The sequence below is a fragment of the Populus alba genome, chromosome 2, assembly GCF_005239225.2.
Source record: "Populus alba chromosome 2, ASM523922v2, whole genome shotgun sequence".
Classification (NCBI taxonomy): Eukaryota; Viridiplantae; Streptophyta; class Magnoliopsida; order Malpighiales; family Salicaceae; genus Populus; species Populus alba.
The window spans coordinates 12,159,344-12,183,214 of record NC_133285.1 but is presented as its reverse complement, the minus strand read 5'-3'; the positions used below and the strand labels follow the sequence as shown (position 1 = coordinate 12,183,214).

General features: G+C 31.0%; 3 protein-coding genes and 1 long non-coding RNA gene across 5 annotated transcripts; 3 read left to right on the top strand and 1 right to left on the bottom strand.

Moving 5' to 3' along the window:
• Nucleotides 1–9,592: 9,592 nt before the first annotated feature.
• Nucleotides 9,593–10,183, top strand: LOC118046858 (uncharacterized). Its single transcript, XM_035055927.2, has one exon. The coding sequence runs from the start codon at nucleotides 9,593–9,595 to the stop codon at nucleotides 10,181–10,183; it is 591 nt and encodes a 196-aa protein (XP_034911818.1).
• Nucleotides 10,184–16,016: 5,833 nt separating this feature from the next.
• LOC118046859 (large ribosomal subunit protein eL29z-like) lies at nucleotides 16,017–16,658 on the top strand. Of its 2 annotated transcripts, none has more exons than XM_035055928.2 (2): nucleotides 16,017–16,196; nucleotides 16,311–16,658. In XM_035055928.2, the coding sequence occupies exons 1-2, from the start codon at nucleotides 16,095–16,097 to the stop codon at nucleotides 16,389–16,391; spliced, it is 183 nt and encodes a 60-aa protein (XP_034911819.1). In that variant the 5' UTR covers nucleotides 16,017–16,094; the 3' UTR covers nucleotides 16,392–16,658. The 2 variants fall into 2 exon arrangements, 1 of the variants encoding a protein (XP_034911819.1); XR_004687241.2 differs by having other exon boundaries at nucleotides 16,054–16,210.
• An 864-nt stretch (nucleotides 16,659–17,522) lies between these two features.
• On the top strand, nucleotides 17,523–23,180 carry LOC140955223 (uncharacterized). The gene is made up of 3 exons (XR_012169021.1): nucleotides 17,523–18,382; nucleotides 21,071–21,243; nucleotides 22,703–23,180. It is a non-coding gene; the product is annotated as an uncharacterized lncRNA (long non-coding RNA).
• On the bottom strand, nucleotides 18,698–20,014 carry LOC118046860 (universal stress protein A-like protein). The gene is made up of 4 exons (XM_035055929.2): nucleotides 19,564–20,014; nucleotides 19,363–19,472; nucleotides 19,161–19,279; nucleotides 18,698–19,061 (listed from the first exon to the last, which is right to left on the bottom strand). Exons 1-4 carry the CDS (start codon nucleotides 19,742–19,744, stop codon nucleotides 18,932–18,934), a joined length of 540 nt encoding a protein of 179 aa, XP_034911820.1. The 5' UTR covers nucleotides 19,745–20,014; the 3' UTR covers nucleotides 18,698–18,931.
• Nucleotides 23,181–23,871: the final 691 nt, after the last annotated feature.

Below are 23,871 nucleotides of genomic sequence, written 5' to 3'. Positions count from 1 at the left end.
TAACAAACACTAAAAGGCATAGTTTTTTTTTTTTTTTTTTCTGGTAGAGGATGCACTGTGGATACACTCTAGGTGCACTGTGGACTCATTGTACATTAGGTGTTTTTTATTTTCATTCTTTGTTTTTCCTTTTAATTTCACCATTTCAAGACAAAATTTAAAATTAATTTAAGTTAAATGGTTAAGGAACAATAAAAATAAAAAACAAGTGCCTGGAGTGAAGAGGCATATAAAATGAGTGGTGATTTCAAATATTTGCGTAAAAAAGTTTATTTATGTCCTTCTACTTTCCCAATGATATCTTTGTTCAATGACAATGAAGAGAGGAAGTTCTTATTGCTATCGATTCTAATCATGGAAAAAGTTGATTTTGATGTTCATGGGTTCCATTAGATGAAAAGAGTTTAGCTTATGTATTATTTCATCTTGAAAATGCTTGAAAAAAAAAATATAGCATCGAAAAAGTTTAGAATTTCAAGTTAATTTTTTTTTTTTTAGACATATATTTTAGTTGTTTTAAGACATTAAAGGGTTTATGGGGGTATTCAAGTTGTTTTGTAAGTATTGTTCGGTTAAAAGATGTTGAAAAATAATTTTTTAAAATTGAAAACCTCAGTCCTGATTTTCCAACTACCTTGAGTCACCAAAAACTAAAAAATACAACCAAACACGTCATTTATATAAAAGAAATTGTTTGTCGCCCACCTAGTCAAGCAAAAAAAAATTAAATGGCCTGCCTTTTCTCTAGGACCTAGGAACTGGTATGTTAAGCCAAGACTCTTTGGCTCTTTTTTAAAGGGTTTTTCTTTGATTTTTTTAACTTCATTTTAAAAAAAATCAAAATCAAATAATTTGTTTTTTAAACAAATCCATACATCAATATTTTTTTTAAGATTATGGCATGATAGATATTTTTTTTTCTTAACTTTATCTTAAAAAAACACTATTTTTTCTATGAAGTTACTCAGTTTCATGATTCATGTTATAAATTTGATGCGTTAACCAGAGTTGGCTCAAGTTTTTTTAAAAAAATTAATTTTTTTTTTGATTTTATATTTCAACAATTGGCTGGTTAGGAACTGGTCATTGTCTTTTTTTCATTTGTTTTCTATGAATGGATCCCGTTTTCATGACTCTAGTCACAAGTTTGATTTTTTTTTTAGTTTAACTAAAGTAATTTATTTTGGGTCTTTTTTTTTCAAATTAAATATATTTTTTTATTTTTATTCTTCAATATTTTATTGATTAAGTTTTTTAATTTGTATTTTATAAGGTTATCATGATTTCATAACTCGAGTAATGGGTTGGTCTAAGTCAATCCAATATGTCACTGTCTTAATTTTTTTTTTAAAACATGTCATCTGGTATATCATAATCTTAATATTTTAAAAATGTGTCATCCAACATGCATTAGATTTTAGACTTTTTAGAATCTTTATATTTTCTTACAATTAGAAAAAAAAAAATGATTTAACTTGCGGTGATGCGCAAGTCATCACCGCAAGTCAAATAACTAGTGAATAAACTAAAAAATTATTATTATTATTTACTATTTCTCTATTACATTATGGATTGCTACAGTGCAACTTGCACTAGGTTGAATCCTTTTTTTTTCTTTGAACAATTATGTGGTTTCAATCACTATTTTTTAAAATTTTACCCTTATAAGTTATGTTCATATAGTTTTAAGCATGATAATTTGTTTTGATGTCAAAAAATGTCCTGACATTAAATTGATACCTTGTTTTGCATTAATATTTTAAAAGTGTGTCATCCAACATGGATCAGATTTTAGGTTTCCTAACATCTTTATATTTTTTTTACAATTAGATAAAAAATGATTTAACTTGCGGTAATGCGTGAGTTAAATAGCTAGTGAATAAACTAAAAATTGATTTTTTTTTAATTATTTCTCTGTTACATTATGGATTGCTACAGTGTAACTTGCACTAGATTGAATCCTTTTTTTTCTTTAAACAATTATGTGGTTTAAATCACTATTTTTTAAAAATTTATCCTTCTAAGTTATGTTCACATAGTTTTAAGCATGATAATTTGTTTTGATGTCAAAAAATATCCTGACATTAAATTGATACCTTGTTTTGCATAATAAGATTTAATTTTATTGATTAAAAAGAATTAAAACAATTGTGACCAAATTTAACACAAAAACAAGAAAAACAACTTTTTTTTCCTTTTGGTTGTTTATGTGGCATGAAAAACTACAATTTGCTCCCTATTTTTTTTTTTGGATCCCTAGTTTTTAAAGATTTCATGTTTCAGTCCGAAAATTTATTAGTTTTGCATTTTAATCCCTATAATGTTAGAGGAGAGAGAGTCATTGAAAAATAGAAGAAGAGAGGAAACGTGGTTGGTAAGCCACTTTCCAATAAAAACAAAAGTCTAATCTTAATGTTAATGAATTCATCTTGGAGAGAGGGGTTCAATAAAAATAATGTTTTTATTTGGTTATCAGATTTTGGTTTTTAGAGTCATTATAGTCCCTTTTAGGGGTTTTAAATAAGTTTATTGATCTTCCTAAGATTTTTTTTTTAATTTTTAGTGGGGTTCCATAAAAATAAATAGAAAATCAGGTTTTTAAGATCCAAAACATGAAAGTTGACTTTTGGACTCTTAAAGGTAGCTAGAAAATCAACCATAAAAAAACACGATGTCTACTATATAAAACAATTGAGGGTGTCCGCCAATTGAAAAAAAATGGTGTGCCTAGAATTTTTTGTAGATATCTTTATTTTAAAAAAAATTTGATTAAAAAAAAGCTTTTCAAATTAATCTATTAAAATAATATCTAAGTGATAGTCTAATTATGCTATTTATTTTTTTAAAAAAATAAGATTAGGTCTTTTTAATGTGATATTATTGATTTTTTTATGAATGATTATGTATTAGACTAATACATAAAACTTTTAAAATAATTTTCTCATTAATATTGAATTAAAATACAATTTATATTTTTATTAATTTTTTATATAATTTTATGAAATTTATTTTTCTTATATTTTTTTTTTCATATTGGTGCATAATAATTATAGATTCATGGTTTTTTAATTTTTAACCGAGGCTTTCTTCCATGGTCATAACAACTTTTTATTTAAAAAACAATATTTTTCATAAAAAGTTATTTTTGGTGAAAATAAAAAAAATGCATGAATAAAGAAATTATGTTTTTTTTTATTAAAAGTATATTTTTTGTACTTTTAAATTTAAATCATTATAGTTTTTTTAATATATTTGTTTTTTGATTGCCGTTAATTTTTATTCAATGAATTATATTATTAATACAAAAATCATTTTGTTTGTCAAAATAGAAAATAAACACACGAATCAGAAAAGAAAAATGACAAGAAATTTTCTTCTCCATTATTTTGTTTGCTGTCTTTTTAATAAATATCTATTGTTATTATTATATAATTAAATAAAAAATAAATTTCAAAAATTCCCACCCATAACACGTGAGCATTATCACTAGTGTCATCCAAAAGAAAGAAAGAAAGAAAAAAAAGCCTAAAGAGAATAAATTAAGACAAACATTATTAAAGTGCAGAATGGCCAAGCTATACGCTACTTTTCGCGTGGATTTTAAAGCATAATAAAAGCTCTTTGGATTTGATATTCCTCCTGTCTGGCATATATGTGATCAACTTTTGACTTCAGATGGCTGCATTTCCTTTCAGTTTAAGATAAGAGGTAAACTCATTGTCTGGTCCTCAAGTTTTAGAAATGATTCACTCAATCAGTTCAATTCATTTTAATGCAGTTCAATTCATTTTTTAAATTCATTTTTTTTATATATAGAAAAAAAACATCAAAATAATATTTTATATGTTTTTTTAATGGTTTTGATGGGTTATATAAAAAAAAAAAGATTTATTTTGACTTATTTTTAATTAAAAAACACCTTGCACAGCATTACCAAACACTTAATCACATGTGGTTCCTGGTTGCGACATGCCACTAGCTGCCAAATATTCACATAAAAGTAGATGAAGGATCACAAATTGAAAGTGTGAAGGTTGTTATGTCCATAGTTAAAGTACAGGGGCTGATTTAACAGATTTATGAACTTGAGGGACCACACAAAATTTACCCCTTAAGACAAGTTTAGGAGATATATGCCTAATGTAGGGCGCGCTCGCTATAGGTTATTTCTCTTTCAGACAATGCGTTTTTGCACTCCTTCGCCCCTTTGCAATATATATGCTGCTGCAGTTTGTTTTTGCTACTGTCTCAATGACAAGTTTATATATATTTGCATTTCGAATGCCTTCGTATTTGTGTTTGTAAATTGGAATTCTCATCTATATATGTTGTCCTTGGCTATATTTGGTGGAGAGGTTGCGGTTGCATTTATTTATTTTTAGGTACAATTCCTAACAAACACAAATAGCAAAACTTATCGCAATCACCCCATCAAACATATTTTTAAAAGCTTTTTAAAATAAAAAGATAAGAAAAAAATAGTTTGGAGCGCTCACTTATCAAAATCCATTCAAAATTATTTTGCTAATGTCTTATAACATTGATTGAATGACGATCTAAATGTAATTTTAAAAAAAATGCAGATAATAATGAAAAGAAAAATGAGAAGTTTTTTCACACATAAAAATATCCTATTAGTTACTTCATATGGTTTATTTTAAAAAAAAAATTGATAAAAAAACAAATTCATGATATTTAAAATATTATAAAAATATCTACATCTAAGATGTGTCTTTTCTCATAGTATTTATATCTTTTCATTAAACTGGATAATTGTTTTTAATAAATTATCATTAATTATTCCTTAAATATTATAAAATTACTTGTAAACAAATAGTAAATGTTTGGGTCATGGTTTAGTACATACGTTGCAAATGGCTAAAGATGAAATTTGAGAAAACCTCAAAATGTACCTCTAAATTATTTTAGTAATTTCAATTTTCGTATTAATTATTTTTTCCTTTAGTTTTATTCTTAAATTATTTTGATTTTTTAATAAGAAATCATATTAGAATCACATAACAAGAATTTTTAAATTTATTATGTTAAGATTTCAAAAACAAATTAGACATAATTTACTAATTGAGTATTTAAACAAATTTAAAGATAACATTAATATAAAAAATTATCTAATAATAAAATTTTGAATACTTGTATAATCAATGCGATTTTTGAGATTTGCATATAAAATTTTCAGAATTTAGCCCGGTATGAAATGGGCTAAAAATGAACTTCTAAAAGTTTGAAGCCTGTGGCTGGAAAAGCTTTCGCCCTGGCCTGCGTGAGAAGTTGGCGCCTGCTAGTTCAGACGCACCTGATTGGCCATTACAAAATAAACCTTTCTTCCTAAAGAACCATTTACATTATTATTAATTAACATTAACAAAGCACCCCTTATTACACATGTCTTAGATTTGGCAAGTTAACTTGATCGACACATAATTTTTTTTATTTTATCATTCAATATTTTATTAATTAGAAATTAAGTTTCATGATTTATTATGATTTGTTTTCTATAAGATTATCTCGATTTCATGACTTGAGTAACAAGTTTGATGAAGTTATTCTTTTGTTTGCTTTTTATGGGATCATCACAAACCTTATAACTCGGGTTTCGAGTTTCGTGGATTAACCTAAGTTGACTCGAGTTATTCTTTTGTTTGCTTTACATTAGATTATTTTCATTTTATGACCTGGGTCATAAGTTTGACATGTTAACTTGGGTTGACTAGAGTCATTTTTTGTGTCTATTTTTATTTTTATTTTTTTAATTTCATCATTCGATATTAGGTTGATGAGAATTGAGCCACAAGTTTGGTAGGTTAACTGGGTTTAACTATGTTTTTTTTTAAAAAAAAATTTCATTCTTCAACATTGAGTTAATTAAAAATTATGCTTTATAATTTGTTTCAATTTATTTTTTATAGGGTTGTCATAATCTTATAATAATAGTTGTAGACTTGGCAAATTAACTTCAATTGACTTAGTTTAATCAAATATATTGTCATCTCAATATTTTTTAAAAAAAAAAGATTTCATTTAAAACTTTATAGTCGAATTATATTTTAACTAATTGTCCAAATTATCTTTGTATTGCTAAATTGATCAAGTCATATCGATTTAACTTCTATATATTTTATCTTTTTGTACTAGAAAAGTCATTAGCGATGCTTGGATGTCTTTTATATATATATATATATATATATATATATATATATATACTATTCTTCTTCTTCTTCTTCTTCTTCTTAGTATTATTAATATTATTATTATAAAAGATTAAGAAACTAATAAATATTAAGAATAATGAATTGCTTTATACATGTTTCTAAAGTAGAAAACAATTCATATGTTCGTGAATGACTTCTTTCCAAAATGTTTCCCACTTAAAATTAAACACTTGTTAATATTATGGAAAGATACCCCTCTAATATTCTTAAAAGTTCTTAATAATTTTATTTGATATCAAAGCAAAAAAATTAATAAGAACGTGATAATTCCATAGAAAACAAAAAAAAAAAAATTGAAATTCAATTCTTAGCAAATCAAATATTAAAGGAAAATATAAAAATAAAATATAAAAGGAAAAAAACTCCAACCTAAGTCCACTCGAGTTGGCTAACCAAATCCACGACCTTATTATGAAACTAGGATAATCCTGTTGAAAGAAAATTAAATAAAATTATGAAGCTTAATTCTTAAACCAGTCTAATGTTGAAGGATAAAATGAGAAAAAAAAAAACAATTCTTGACAAAAAAAAAAAAGAAAAAGAAAAAAGACATTAGTCAACTCATGTTAATTAACTAAGTTCATGATCAGGGACATTAAATAAGATAGCCCTATACATAGAAAATTAAGAAAAAAAAATTCAATCTCCAACCAATATAATATTGAAATATAAAATTAAAAAAAAATTATTTAAAAAAAAACCTAAAATAAATTGAAGTCAACTCACACAAATCCTCTAAACTCGTGATTTAGATTATAAGATTATAACTACTTTATAAAAGACAAATAAAAAAAAACTCATGAAGCCAAATTCCCAATCAACCAAACAATGAAGTACAAAATTAAAAAAAAAAAAGTAAACACACTTGACATGAAAATAAAGAAAATCATCCAGAGCATCATATGGTTTAGACCAAATTACATCTTGCTTCCATTTTTTTGTAAGTTACAAAAAAAGAATAATGCCAATAAAAAAATTCAAATAAACCAAACTATGAACAAACTAATCTCATATAATTTATATATATAAACCCAAAAAAAGGGACAAACACAAAACTATAATTTCTAAAAAAAATCTCTAGAATTTGTACATATCTCAGCTAGATTGAACCTCAAATTCTACAATAATCGAGTTAGTGAATAAAGTCCAAGGTCTAATCCATCAAGTCCAGCCATTTCTTGAACTAGTGGGTCTGTTACTCTTACTAGGTTTTTCTTTTACTGGGTTTTCTCTAAAAACTCAAGCTTTTTCAAAAAAGAAACAGGAGGAGGCTCAGCAGTGGAGTCCAATCTTGGAAATATATATAGTCTCGACGCAATAACGTGGCATAGTCATGACTCATGAGACCTGACCCGGCTAGAAGGTTCACTCGGGTCTCTAGATGGGTCTGAAAACAAAGAAAATCAGAGTTGTAATTGGCCCAATAAGACTTGAACAATCACTAGATCCGTCTGGAACTCACATGACCCGCTGCATCCTAAGTAAATTCCTAACAGAGACTTGCTTATATATATATATATATATATATATATATATATATACTAGAAACTGAATTTTGAAATACCTTTTTGTTAAGAGGTGGAATAAATTCTCTCGGATGATTGTTCTCGAAAACAAAGTAAATAATTTACAAATACCAAGACCAACATATTTATCTATAGCAGGAACAATTTTTTCATGGGTGGTGCTTACTGGAACAAACTCATTTTTTTGCCTAATAAACCAGAAAATTAATGTACAGAAGCCTCGTATTTGTTTTTTTTGTGGGTGCTCCCCAAAAATTAATTTTTTTTTTTTTAAACGCCATTTGAAGTGTCATGAACATCAAAGTTCAAGACATTTTTTTTTTTAATTTACAAAAAAATAGAGACAATGTAATTTGGAGTAAATCTGGGTAATTTTATTAAAATAAAATCAAACTAAATGCTAAAAAATAAAATTAAAAAACAAAATTAATGAAAAAGAGGATTTAAAACCAAACAAACAATAATCAAAAGAATATTAACTGAATTTGAAAAGAAAAAAAATAGCAGGACATCTTTTAAAATAGCTCCTATGCAAAGATCTCGCAGTGACTATTTTAACATAACCATAGACGACGGTTTGGAACCATCAGAAGAGGCCACATTCGTCACCATAGCGCGATGGCCTCTTTCCATACGCTAGCGCATGTCTTACACTTCAAACAGAAAATGATTTCCTTGTATTTTTTAGTCCTTGAAATTCTTTTTTCAACTTTAATCCCTCAACCTTAATTATTTTAGATCAATAAAATTATATATTGTTTTATTTGCAAAACCTAGTATAAAACAATGTTAGAATTGTTTCTCAATATTGTGGGGTCTCCATATTTAAAAAAAAAAAAAAACTATTAAATCCAACTTGTCTGGTATTCAAATTCAGTAACATAGCTTTAATTGTTTTAATTTAATTTAATTTTTTTAAACTAAGTGAATTTTGTTTTCCATGACCCCGAGTATCTAATATCAAGCTAACCAAAACAAATAAAAAAATACAATTCTAAATAATCTAATATAAAAAGTATTAAAACGAAAAAAAAAAATGACAGAAAGAAAGAAAATAGAAACACTATTTGAATCATGTTTTCTCACAGACTATGTGGAAAAAGCAATCCCTTTTAAGTTTTTGTTAATTTTTTATTGGTGTTTGCTATTTGCTCACGAATTACTTGACGTTTATATATAAAAAATGACTACATATCCCTTGTTTTCATAAAAAAAAAGAGAGACATGTCTCCTTAAGTCTATAGACTATACACCTTCACATGATGGAGCAATAGTTATATTCCCGTGTATTCAATTCTTCTTCTTCTTCTCTTTTCCACCAAAAATAAAAAATAAAAAAATGTTGTATTCAATTCTATTGCATGCATGCCCGTGCCATATTTTAGATACCCGTGAGGTCATGACTTGTAGAAGGTAATGGACCGTCCAATTTTTACTCCTCCATTACGTAATCCCATGCATATATTAAAAGAAATTAGTTAATGTAGTTATAGTTGAACCGTTCTTCTGACTTCCTCAAAACATTTGGTACAAAAACTTTAACAGGCCACTTCTTGTGACCCCACAGACAAGTCGAAGTCCAATAGAATCCACGAGGATCGGATCAAGCCTACCATACCTGTAAGAGGTCAAACACTTTGGATTAAACATACCTCATGCAACAACTTGGTCTAATTTTTTGTTTACTACCCATTCCACCATTGCTTCCGTCACAAGATGGAGCGGTTTAACAAACACCTCTCACTTTCCCCACACACGGCTCAATAAGAACCCCCCAAAACTAACCTCCCTAGCTAGCTACTTCCTCTTGCATTAAGTTTTTCTTCTCTACTTGAAATGGGAAACTACATCACATACCCCAATTCATCGAATTCTGCAGGGATTGGGAGAGTGATTCTATGGGATGGCAGGGTTTTTGAGTTTGACACGCCCCTAACAGCGGCTGAGCTAATGCTAGAGTATCCACAGCAAGTTGTGGTCGAGTTTCGCTCGGATTTTACTGAGAAAAGGCCAGCACCATTGCCAGCTGACAAGAAGCTAGAGTTGAAGAAGGTGTACCTAATGCTGCCCGTTAAGCGAGGGAAACCAGCGTCATTGTCATCAGGGGAAGCGAGGCGTGTTCTTTTGAGTGCAAACTCGGTTTTAAGGTCACAGTCTCTTCTATCATCGTCAAGGTTTCTCCCGCTATTTGCTAGGATATGCCCTTCTGGAACTGGAGAGGAGCAAATATTTGTTATGCAAAAGAAGGAATGTCACGTGGAGGAGAAGCCAGCCATGGAGAAATATGATTCCGAGTTAACAGAGATTGCTGAGAGTAGGCCCGAGTATTTGAGTAGGCAGCTTTCTGGTAAAGGGACTTGGAAGCCTACCTTGGATACTATCAAGGAGAAAAAGGTTGAGAAAAAAACCCCTCACTGGCTGTTTTGAAGGGTCAATTAATCGAGTTAATTTAGGTTCTATATATCACTAGTTTGTGATTTGTGCTTTGATGTCAATGGTTGCAATGCAAGGAAGGAGTGATAAGATATAGCATGTATGTGTCTATTATGGTAAAGATCGAGAAACAAAGTGCATTTGTACCATCTTGATCTTGTTAATGAAGAAGTTATGAATTTCTGTTTAACTAAACATTAGCTTTACTAGATCTCTTTCTTCTTTCTTTTCCCCGTATGATAATCGCTCTGTGAGCCTCCTATACATTGATCCAATGAACATGTTAACGCTGCTACACAAGGGAATTTGGCCGAAAATAAGACAAGTTTAATTTTGAGTGCCAAGAGAAAGCCTGCAAGGTCAATTACAGTCCGTATTGAACAGATCATGCTTTTGCCGTTTATTGAACTGGTTAATCGTGTTATTTTCACCCACCAGCCACTCAGGCCAGAGATGTCTATCATCGGTGTTTGTTTTGTAGTTGTATCGTAAACATAAACCTATTAATTGGGAACGTGACAAACTGGTCAGGCAAAACAGATATATAATACGTCCAACATGTCACTGTGGTGGCCGGTGACGAGTCAACAACCAGATATCTCAGTTTGTAATATGGTGGACTGAGTTGGGGGAAAAGACAATAGTTAAAGAGTAAAATAGAAGAAAGATTGTGACAAAAAGAAAAAAAGAAGAATTCAAACTTTAAAGCAACTAAACTCCCAGCAGAAAGCTACATCATCCAATAAATTTCTCCAGCTTTCTGCTGGATTCTTTGAATTAGCCATTGTGATTTGTGACCCAAATGTTTTTTTAGCCCGTAGGTAAGAGCTTTAAAAGATCCATGTCGATTATGATGTCTGTGCGATTATTTTACTCAGCAGTTGCGAAGAAAATCAGAACTTCTGTGAGCTGGAAACTACGGCAATTGGATCCCAACTTCTGACCGGATCAAGCATATAGAAAAATGAATTATTACATTTCCAGTTTTGCTTGGTTTACTATTTCCATTACAAGTCTAGAGGAGTGACAAACAACCCTGTATAAAACAAGCATATTGTTATTGACAACTTCATGACTCAAGGGCGGAGCTTAAGGTTGACGCTTGAGAGAAGAGCTTAATAGAAATTCTTTGCATTGTTTTCCTTATTGGTTACGTGTTAAAGTTTTCTTAAATATTAATTACATGTTAGTATATATTTTGAATTGTGATTTTTAAAATAATATGTTTGATAACTATTTATATACATAATATATAAAAAAAGTTGTTTTTGTCGTTACTCGACGTTGCGATGACCTTTGAAAAAGACTGGAAAAGAATATATATGTGACATCTTTTTTTTTTTTTTTTTTTTTATATTGGAAAGATCTTGTTTAAAACATTGTCACCTCATATTATAGTTACTATAAAACCCTAGTTTATAAACATAAATTTTATGGTATGAGATTGATTATGCAAAAGAAAAAAAATACTATTAGTCATAAGGCATTCTACTCGAGATAGGTTGCATTGTTGGTTTTGTCCTAAATTGTTGAAGGTTTGTTGTGCTATACTATTGATGGTTTGCCTATAATACTCTCGACTCTAGTGTCGATGAAAAATTGAACTAAAAATACTTCCAACTCTAGCATTAGTAAGTATTACATGCAAAGGTCCGATATTCGTAACTTTGACATTAGTTAATATTTAGCTGAAAAGTATTTATATTCATGGCGTTAATATTCCTAACTCTACCGTTAATGAAAAATGATCCTAAATGTGTTTTAAAATTTGGCATTGGTGAATATTAATATTCATGATTCTAGCATTAATATTTATTTTAGATGATATTTCTAATTTTAGCATTAGTGAGTGTAAGTTCGAGTTGGTATTCTTGACTTTGATATTATGAATATTTTCAAATTTATTTGAGGTTTAAAAATTATATTATTTTTATATTTGAGGTAACAACTCATTATAGGTCCATTTACCTTAAATAGTTTTTGAATTGAATTTTAAAATGAGCTTTTATCCAATAAGAATGGCAAAAATAGGGTTTGGCCTTTTTATTGAAAAATATTATTGTCATATCCCACATCGGCAGGTAAAGGATTTGTAGCTGACCTTATTAAGAGTGCTAGTTACTAACTTGTCATACACGTTTCGAGGCGTTAAACTCAGATGTGGGCTCGCGTCATCAAGAACAAAATCGTGAGGGCGGTAAGGCCCAAAACAGATAATATATGGCAAGTTGGACCGAGCTGTTACATTTGGTATCAGAACCGACCTCACTGGTTGTCCAGTTGTGCCGACGAGGTCGTCAGGCTCTTTTTAAGGGGGGTGGATTGTCATATCCCATATCTGCGGGTGAGGGATTGATAGTTGACCTTATTAAGAGTGCTGGTTACTAACTTGTCATACTCGTTTTGGGGTGTCAGGCTCAGATATGGGCTCACGTCATCAGGAATAAAACTATGAGGATGGTAAGGCTCAAAGCGGATAATATATAGCAAGTTGGGCTGGGCTATTACAATTATCATTGTTTATTTTCCCAAAAAAATAGGTTTTTGGTTTTTAGGTATGTAGGCCTAGTAGGCCATTTACTTTGGAAAAGGTTTTTAATGGGCTTAATAAACTTGTTATTAAATAAAAAAAATATATACAACACATATTTTGAAAATATGCCAATACAAATATTATTTTTTCTTTTTTGAAATGTTAAACATGCTAATTGATTAAATGCCAAATCATGAAAATAAAATATTTTTAATCATTTTTTCTTAATGCTTGGCTATGATGCAAGTTATAATGTCCATTTTGGTAGATTTAGAGACTCTCAAATGTTTAAGTTAATATTTTTTTTAGAGAGAGAGAAATTGAAAATATATTTTAGATAGATAAAACCTGAAAATATACGTGTTAAATATATTGAGAATGAAGAGATTGTGAGCCTTAAACTTGGTGTATTCATGGGGTGTTTATTGCCCATGAAATGAATCTTGTACTTTAATGGAGAAAGGAGGTTGAAGAGTCATTTCACCCTTATAAATTAATGTAGTATTTTGAAATGTATTCCACTCAAAATAATAAAATATTGCATCAGTATAAAATTCCTAAAAAAATTCTCAAATTAGTGTTGTCCACACATCGCTTGGACCTATTCTTTTTGGGTTGTTGGGGGGGGGTTTGAGCCTGTTAAATTTGGGTTCATCAATAAGCCCCCAAGTCTTTGTGATATTAATATGCAAAGACTTTTAAAAATACCTGATTATCATGACAAGTTCATCGAATTTTTTTCATATGAGAAAATGAGTGGAAACCTCGGGTAAAGTGCCGGAGAGCCCATGTGTATGGGGTGTGTACCATGTTTGAATAAATTTTTAAGTATGTAGAGGGAAACTATGGAGGAACTCGTACTTAGAAAACCTATAGGAAAGTGAGGTGAGATATAAATGACTTCATACTTAGAAAAATTTTCTAATAGATAAAGAAACCTATGAAAGATAAGCTTGTACTTAGAAAAAAAATTAAGTGGTTGGAAAAAATTAAGGAAGATAAGTCTATTCTTAGAAATCTTTTAAAAGACTGAGGGGAACCCATTGAGGGTGGGCCTAGTACTTAAACAATTTCTAAGTAACTAAGAAGATCCAAATAAGAAGGGAGTGGCTAGGGAGAATCCAATAAGAGGGGGGGCTTGTATTTAGAAAATTTCTAAGTGGTTAGAGGAACCCAAGGAGGGTAAAGGGGATCATAAAAGAACCAAATAACGGTGATGTTATTGTAATAAGGAGTCCAAATCTATTCATTGAAGATTGATTTTATTGCATCAGGGAGACCAAGTCTCTTACTTGGAGAGTGGTGCTATTGCACTAGTAGATGGAGCTCTTCTAGTAAATGAAATAAAGGGTAGTGCTCTTATACTGAAAAGACCAAGTTCATCCTTAAGAGATTGATGTTATTGCTATAGAGATCCCAAGTTCATTCCTTAAAGAATGATTATATTGCACTAGTTGGTGGAACTCATCTAGTAGGTGGAACGGAGGGTTGTGCTCTTGCACTAGAGATACCAATGTCATTCCTTAAAGAGTATTACACTAGTAGATGAAACTCACCTCGTAGATAAGCTCTCCTAGTATGTGGACCTCACCTTTTATGTATCATTAGAGCCCTCCAAGTCCTAGTGACACCTTTTGACGTGTACAAGCCGCTATAAAAATTATAGGCGTAGCCTTGAGGCATAATCGTAAAGTGTGGTTGTGGGAGTAGTCCTAGGCATAATTATAGACATAGTTGTGGGCAACGTCGCGGATGTTGTTATGGGTGGAGTTGCTGGCGTAGTTGTGGGCGTAACCGTTGGCATGTCGTTATTCTAGCCATGGACATAATCCTTGGCATAACTACAACTGTGTTAGGGCTTCGTCAGCCATGAAAAGAGCTTTTAAAAAACAAAAATGAAATGGCTTTTTATTTAGGTTCTCACAAACGGCGTTAATAATAATGTTCTAAAAAAATCTAAGTAGCTTAGAAGTAAGGTTTATGTATTGGATAATCGGTTAATCTATGAAGTATCTGAACCTTTTTTTTGGGCCGTTTGGGGGGTTTTGAGTCAATTAAATTTGGGTTCATCATATGCAAACATTCATAAAAATTAGAGATTTTAATAGAAATCATGATGTTTATTTGGGAAAGTAAAAAGATTTATATATTTCTTAGAACTGAAATTATAAAGCTAACTTATATATCATTAAGAAAAAACATAATATTTTCTGTCTTTTGTTTTATAAAACTAAACTAGTTATAGGTTCCATGAAAAAGGAATAAGGTTGGAACGATTTTGATCAGATTATTTGCAAGAAGCAATATTATAGAATTTTTACCATATTAATATTTGGTACTATTTTTTTGTTGTTTTATTTACTATGTTAATTGTTGCGAGGGATCATTTGGTACATCTATCTATCTTTATATGTTTGATAGTTCCAAATTTATTTATATATTTTTCTAGATTAAAATACCCTCCCAACCATCAAAAGAAAAATGAATTTTGAAAAGCCAGCCAAAGGTAAATTTAAATTTTCAAAGCTTTATAAAAAAAACCCCTCAAACATAAAAACATTAAAAACTACTAACTCGTAATAATAATAATAAAAAAAAATCCATGCCTAGTTCAAAAAAATACATTCAAAATACATTTATGATGATGAAATAAATTTTGCAGAACAAACGTTTTTGAAATTTTCATCAATTTAATAATTTTTATAGGTTATTTAAATTTTGTAAAATGTTCCAAGTTTCTACATTTGTAGTTTTTTTTTTTTTTAAAAATTTTATGGTTTTTTATTTTTTTATTTTTTTTTGGATTTTTCAAATTTTGATATGCATTTGAAAATAATTTTTTTTATAATTTTTTAGATTTTGAAAAATAATTTTTATTTTGGTGGTCTTGGAGGTTTATTTTTTCTTTCAAATATTAATAAATAGGTATATGATAGAAATTATGGTTATATAAAAAATATTCTAACTGAGAAAAATTCTAAGAAATGCATATGAAAACATATTTAGTATTATAATTATTAAACCTGGATTGGCTTAACAGTCAATCCAGAACTTGTATAATCCAGTAATTAAACCAGTCTAAATAAAATTAAAAATCAACAATCATAAAAATATAGTCGAAACCTATCGATCTGGTTAGGCTAATATATAATCATGTTGACGACTTCATATTTCTTTGAGTTTTGTTAGTAAGGTTATAAATTTTTTATTAATAAATGTATGAAATATAATATAAAACAATTTTTTTAATAAAAAACTAACAGAACTTGTATATTTCAGTGGTTAAAATAAAATCTCTACCCATTACGCAAATACACAAAACCCCTAATCCCTACAACCTCCGAGGTCTGCCTGCAATTTCTTGCTGATCCAATGGCAAAGTCAAAGAACCACACTGCTCATAACCAGTCTTATAAAGCTCATAAAAACGGGATCAAGAAACCCAGAAAGCAGAGGCACACGTCCACTAAAGATGTCTGTAACTTTCGGTCTGATTTCTTCTTTTTTTTTTCATTTTATTTCTCATGTCACTTACAATTTTGATGCAAAAATGTCAATATTCACTCTTTTATTTTTGTGCACAAATAGATGGATCCTAAGTTTTTGAGGAACCAGAGGTACGCGAGGAAGCATAACAAGAAGAATGGTGAATCTTCAACCGAAGAGTAGATATTGAATCTCATCTTGGCTGTTTCTAGTATTTTTGTTTTCATAATACTATATTTTTCCTTTTGTTTTCACTCACAAGACAGCAACATTCGTTTGGTTTTAGTCTGATTTTATATCTCAAGAATTAGAAAGATGATTTTTTGGACTTGTGGAACTAATTGCCTGGTTATTATGAAAATAGAAACTATTTTTGGAGGTTTAAATGCATGAATGTGGCTTGCACTCCTGAAATAGATGTGATGGATGCTTAGCTAAAATTTTCAGTGATATCTTGTCTTAGTGGGATACATTTTCTGTGGCGTAATTTTGGGAGTTAACTGATTTGGTCATCTGGGAGTGATTCTTGTTTTTATGCATGGCTCTCCCTGTTGATGTATTCAGCTGAATTCATTGAAGTTTTCAGATACAAGGGAACATTTTATATGATTGCCATTGGCTTGTGCCGTGTAATGTTGGTATTAAGCCTGTTTTCTTGGATTTATGCTAGCGAAGGTGAAGTTGTAAATTGTGTGTGGATTTTTACTGCTTCCACTATTGCTTTGGACAGGTTTCAGGACAGTTTCATTTATCAATTGATTAGTTAAAATGATTGAGACTAGGCCATTTTTAACTCAGTACGATGAATATCTGACCATTAACAGCCTTCAACAATTATATAACCACTGTAGAAAGTCATTGTTTATCAATCATTAAGCTGCTATTACTTTAATCATCACAATGTTGTGGGTCTGTGTATCCTCGTTGCTCAGTCAAGAGGTGAAAGTTTGCTAAGCTCTTTTACTCCAGTTAGTGGGTGGTCGTTTTAGCTTATTTATTTGATTTGGGAACTGAAAAGGTTGGAGACAGAGAGATTCTGTAGTTTGTTACTTGTCAATTAAGCATTTTCTTTTCATTTAAGAAGATTTCTGCGTCAAATACGTCCAATATTTCTTGGGAAGGCTTTCTTTCGGAAAGTGCCAAGAGGTTAAAAGGATTGCTCAAGCAAACTGTTTTATTGGAAATATACTAAGTTTTGACTTATTAGTTTGAAACGGAAAGCTGTGGCAGGGTCTACTTTATTCTGAAGCAACTGTTGTGAACGGATGTTGATCAAAATTTTTCTTGTTATCAATTGAAATTGAGATTTTATTATTATTATTATTATTATTATTATTATTATTATTATTATTATTATTATCATTGTGGTTAAATGGTTGATTTTAGCATCTGTGAGTTGTTAAAATTTGGAAAGTTCAAAGGAAGTTGTGGGATGGTCAGCTTTATTCTGAAGGTTTAAGGAACCAATTGTCATGGATGAATGGTAATCATGAATTTTCTTGTTATCATTGAGGTTGAGATTATTTTGAGACTTTTCTTGATCATTGTGGTTAGTGGTTGATTTCTGCATCTGTGGATTGTTGTAATTCAGAACCAAACACATTGAAGTTGATTGTGCATCTCAGATTTTTTACCTATTGGTAACCATCATGTCTTGCCGCCCCTGAGGGATTATGGAGATAAGTGTCATCTTATCGTGACCACTAATCTAGGGCCTGGTTTGGCATCCTCCTTTTTGAACTGATAGAACAGATGATAGCAAATCTTTCAACACCCATTATAGACCCCTTGACATGGGGATTACCTTTTTATGTGAGCTCATGTCCTAAAATTTCAGACTATTTAAGGTGGTTGGTTAGAATCTTAGTCTTTTTGTCGGCAAACCAAGCAGTCAAATGGAAATTCTTGGTCACCTCCCGCCTGGTGGGGTGGATAAGGCTAGGATCATGTTTAGCTTCCCTTCTGGAGTTTCTCAAATATGTTGGAAGCGCGCAAAATAACTGGGGAAGGCCAAAAAGTTCATTGTGGCACCACTTGCGCATGAAGCTTGAAGAGCTCGAGGACAAAGGAATCACCTTTCTGGTCAAGCTATTGTGTCTCTGGTGAGGTGCTATAGATTGGTGTTTAACGCTCTCCAGCTAAATTAAGGAGCATTCAGGGATGTGTTTTGTCAGGTGAGCTTCCCTTCTTGGCATCTGCCACCATGGATTTCGGATAGAATCGATTGTTCTTTCATTTCAGTATATAGAAATTTTCTGGAGCTTTTTCTGTGGGGTTATTTTTTGTTCGTGGTAAATGATTTCTGCTGACGATTTTATAGTATATATTCACATGAAGCATTTATTAAGGTTTATTATAAAATAGGTCAGCATGTGTTTAAGGTTTCTGGAATATCTACCGGCAGTAACACCCAACTTGTCCCAATTCAGGGAACTTAGAGTAAGTGCTGCTAATTAATGGAATAGCTTCTGAATTGTGATAAGGCGCAGTAAACAAAACATTTTTTTCTTTTTATTATCAACACATTTTAATTACATAAAATGATGCCAGCAAACCCCTAAGTTGATCATTTTTTTCTTTTTATTATCAACACATTTTAATTACATAAAATGATGCCAGCAAACCCCTAAGTTGATCCTAATGTAGATTTATCGTTTCTATGAGCCTTCTTCCCCTTCTTTGGTGGTAAATACACACAATATTCTAGCTTTTTTGGAAGAAAGTTAGAATCCGTCATCATGCTTTAGGGAAGAGTTGGATGGGAGAGTAGTCTTGTCATGAGGGTGCTTGACGATCACGACTGGACACTTGACACGCTTGGCACAGTGTTCACTCACACTTCCGAGTATAGCCCTGTAACAATGAATTAGAGGATAAGGCCTTGATGTCCCTAGAAGATGAATAATCTATTCGATTTAGCTGAAAGAATTCCATAATCCAGTGAATCTTTACCTCTTCAAGAAACCATAGCCATGGCTTCCCATGACCAAAGTGTCAGGTCTAAGTTTCTCAACTGTATCACAGATCACATCCTGTGCCTCTCCACTCCCAATTACTTTTTCCACGTTTACCTGCACAGAGCTTCCATCATTAAGCATACATGAAGGGAAGGAAGCAAACAGACAAGCATACAAAAGGAAAAGGCTTGGTTTACATTTCTGTTGAAGTTCCTGAAGACGGCCTCTGCTCGTTTCATCACTGAGTTCACCAAGTCGGTCCCATACTTTTCCATGGCAACAATCACATCAGCCGAAAATATGTGCGCTGCAATCGAAGAGTTTCCTCCGGGGATTACTATAGATTCTAGCTAAACAAGAAAATACGAGATCTAAAAGAGCAAGAAAGTAATGGATACCTGCCATGTCAAAGGAAGAGTAGATAATCGGAGGGGGTTTAACATAGAGGAGGACTAGCGTGGTGGTGGAATTGTGAGAAACAAGGTTGCTTAGACACCATGAAAGTGCATGCATGCTCTCCTCACTCTCGTCCACCGCCACCACTATCTTGTGCTTGTCGTCGACACTCACTCCTTCCATTGTAGGTAACCTTGACAGTCTGGTTTACTTATTCCCAGCTGATTTATAAAGCTTATAAACACAGCTCTGGGAAAAATACTGGCCTCAAGAAGTTGATAACAAAACAAGCCTAATCCGTAGTATTATTTATAGGCAGTATATGCAGTCCTGGGTTTGATTTGCTGGTTTTGAGTTCAGTGGGTTTTGTGATTAGAGTAATCGGATGAGGCCATTGAAATGAAAAGGACTACTACCTGTTCATAAAAGTATAGGCATTTAAAGAGCCACCTTGACTTCGAGGCCAGTCCAGCACGATACTCGACAAAACACTTCCGTCTTTGCACAGTTAGAACAAGGTCCTAGGAAATTTACTTTCTCAAGCTTTACGTAAATGATATTTCCTCTTTCAGTTGAGTGATTTCTTTCTTGTTTTGCATTTAAACTCGGTTAAGATGTCTGGATATTCCTTTGACAGGACCAAAGCCATCGACTCAATATGGACAAACATGACAGGGTTGTCGACGGAGTGATTGTTTTTGCAGTAGAGGCATCATTTTAAATAAAAAATATTTTTTAATATTTTTAAATTGATTTGATGTGCGATATCAAAAATAAAATTTTAAAAATAAAAAAAATTATTGTTTTAATAGATACAACTTTAAGAATTTTTTTTAATGTTTATCTGAAACGATGTATTTTAATTTAAAAAACTAAACGAAGTAGGGTTGACTAGTCTTAAACTAGGTCTTATGAAAGTGATAAAATATACTTTTATTTTGTTAATTTTTGATACGATAAATCGAGGATAATAGCTATTAGCATACCCAGGTAGAGCGTGAGCACACCAAAAGCATCGCGATCACAAGCTTATCCACAGATCATGGAGATATCTGTGGCCATTAAAACTTACTATGGAGTTCGGTGAGTTCAGTGAGCTCATCAAGATGAGAATACAGGAGGGAGGCTGCTTCAATTTCAATCAAACTCGTTTTCTAGCAAACTGCCCCCACGAAAGATTCCTCTGCTCTCTCTCTTATTGGGGACATCAGTCCAAATCTGTTGCGATTGCGTGAGCACGCTGGAAACCTGGCATCGTCTGGATATTATATATTTTTTTAATTTAAAACAAAAGGATACTGTTTATCTTTAATAAAATAAATTTTTTAAAAAATTAAAGTGATAAATGTTAACTCTAATTAAATACTAAAAATATGAAGTTGATTTTCTTAGTAAAAACAAAAAATAGAAGTTAAAGAATGTTTTACACTTGCCTTGTTTGTTTCAAGGAAATTAGATTCCAGGAATTGACTTTTCTCATTTTTCAATGTTTGGCAATCACCTGAAAAGTTGGTCAAAGAAAAAAACTCTCTTTTGCCGCAGGAAAGTGTTTTCCTTTCCTTATCAAAAGGAAAACACTTTCCATCTTTACAAAAACACATCTGGTCTCTCTCCGAAAACAACAGAAGCAAGAAGAATTTTGATCTTACTGAGAAATCAGATCCCTGGACACTTTTTTTCAGGTATTTTTTCCCCTCTCTATTTCTCTATATTATTTCGTTTATATGTTTTTATTTTTTTCGTTCATAGATCTGTTCTCTATTTCTGTATATTATTTCCTTTATATGTTTTAAATTTTTTCATTCATAGATCTGTAAGAATTATAACAAGAAATCCTTTGATCTATTTAATTTATTGTGTCTGTTACCAAAAAATCCATGGTTTATCTTCTGCCTGTAAAACATTTTCCCATACCCAACGCAAATACAGAGACGCAAACAAGGCACCAGTTTTCTTCCTCATCTTACCTCGTCACATTCAAACAAAATCACAGAAAAAACCAAGCAAATTCATCACAAGCAAGCCATAAAAATTATAGTTTATTTTCTTGCACATTCGGCAGCTTCTTAGACAAACCAAACTTCCCCATCCCAGACCCAACCTTGTTTCCCCGTCCCCCGATCCAACGCAAACAGAGAGACGCAAAGTTAAGGGGGGGATTAGTGAATCTGTTGTGTTGCCCTGCCTGCCTGCCCTTGCCCCTTGCATCTGTGATGTTGCCTGCTTCTTGAGAACATGAAATGGCGAGAGAAAGGTAGGGGAAGTTAATGACCGAGAGAGAACAACCGATAGAGAAAGTTGAGGCGAGAGAGAACAGAGAAAATAATCGGGGAAACCGAATACCACTTACCCAGGGGATTAGAGATTGAGGGGAAACTGACAGAGGGGAAACCGGGGGAGAAACCAGATGAGAGAAAAATAGTGAAATCATGGGAAACCGACAGGGGGAAACCAGGGGACACCGACGGGGGGAAACAGGGGAAACTAGGGGACACCGATGGGGGGAAACAGGGGAGGGGGAGGGGAAACCGACAGGGAAATTATAGAAATGAAGAGAAAGCGATGATGTTGGCTTTTAATTTATGGGAGAGAGTTGGGGAACGGTTGGGATTGCAATGCAGGAGCTGGGGTGGGTTTTGTTTGTTTTTATATATATATATATATATATATATATATATATATATATATATATATAATTATAGTTTATGTTTGTAATTTCAATTATAAATTATGTGTTTAATAACATAATGAAATCTAATGTAATACAACTCTAGGTAGATATTATTCCTCTAAAAATAAAGATTAACAATAAAATCTCTCTAATTTGTAACTGATGATTGCGTAGATTAGTTTGTTTATCATCCAAATATTATGGACCGCCTTGCCAAATCAAAATAGTATAGAATTGAACCTAGCCATGAACTCGATCGTGTGTTGTGTTGCTGCATGCGGGATGATTTTCGAACTTATTTGTATTTAATTATTCGATAATCAGATTAATTTTAAGAATTAAAATGATTGATCTTGATCGTTGTGAACTTATGAATTGTATATTGTCAGCTTCTTTGAGCATAATTTATTATATTGATTGTGTTAGTATTTTATATGCCTTTTTTAATATTTATTTCCCTAAATTTTTAGGTTTTGTTATCAGAATAGGAAGAGAAATCGCATGTATGAAGATGATGGTATTGAAAAGTTGTCTAAACAGATTGGAGATGTAGCATTTGCAATTCAAAGTCTCAGCAAAAATCAACTTGATGTTAATGCGCTGTATACGGAAGAGATGAAAATTGAAGGCTTTGATGAGATCACTCTTGGGGATGCATTTGATCATTTGATCCAAAATGAGATGTTGGCAAAAGCATTTATGGAAAAAAATGCTAATTTGAGGAAAATTTGGGTTCAAAATTTTATGAACCGACACTGCTACAAGCCTGCTTGCTAATATGGTTTGACTATGTTTAAAATTTGGGTTCAGACTATGTTTGTTATTTAACGAGTATGTTTACTTGTTTAATTCGGTCTAACATGTTTATGTTTGTAATTTGAACTAATATGTATGTATATGACATCGAAACTTAATATTTATGCATGACTATGTTTGATGTTAGATATTTATATTTATATCTTGATGTTTATTTGATATATATTAAAGGGATATTAAAGAGATAATTGCCTTTACCCGTACAAAAAAAAATATTTATCCAAAAAACCCATAAAAATATTTTTGTATGTATTTATCTTTTAAAAAATTCTTTATACCAAAAAAAAAAAACCCAAATATATAACTCTTACCATAAACTAATTTGGCTTTCTTCATATGGGAAAAAAAATTATTTTAAGCTTTTAAAATTGAAAAAAAAATATTCATAGGTTTTAAGTAAAAAATATTTCACAAGCTTATATCTCTATAATATGATATGATATATATATATAGTTATATTTTATAAAATAAGCTATGTATGAATATAGGATATAATAAAAAAATTCATCATTATACTTTTTAGATTTTATTTTTTTATTGTAAGTGATTAAATATTTTATATATATATTAGATAAACTTGAAAAAAAATTAATTCATTAATAAATTATTTTTTAGTTCATTTTCCATAACACAACCAAACACTGGAAAGTGTTTTCCAGTTTATTTTCCATAACACCACCAAACATCGAAAAATACTTTCCCGGAATTCACTTTCCAAAAGGAAACCACTTTTCTGCAAACAAACGGAGCCTTAATATCCTTTTCATTTTATTTATTTTATCTTAAACGTTAATTAATGTTGTTAATAACAAATAGTTTTTGT

Coding starts and splice junctions, on each gene's coding strand:
- LOC118046858 (XM_035055927.2), top strand. CDS start 9,593: ATGGGAAACTACATCACATACCCCAATTCATCGAATTCTGCAGGGATT.
- LOC118046859 (XM_035055928.2), top strand. CDS start 16,095: ATGGCAAAGTCAAAGAACCACACTGCTCATAACCAGTCTTATAAAGCT. Junction 16,197..16,310: donor GGCACACGTCCACTAAAGAT/GTCTGTAACTTT, acceptor GTGCACAAATAG/ATGGATCCTAAGTTTTTGAG.
- LOC118046860 (XM_035055929.2), bottom strand. CDS start 19,744: ATGGAAGGAGTGAGTGTCGACGACAAGCACAAGATAGTGGTGGCGGTG. Junction 19,473..19,563: donor CTCTTCCTTTGACATGGCAG/GTATCCATTACT, acceptor CTTCGATTGCAG/CGCACATATTTTCGGCTGAT. Junction 19,062..19,160: donor GGCTATGGTTTCTTGAAGAG/GTAAAGATTCAC, acceptor TCATTGTTACAG/GGCTATACTCGGAAGTGTGA.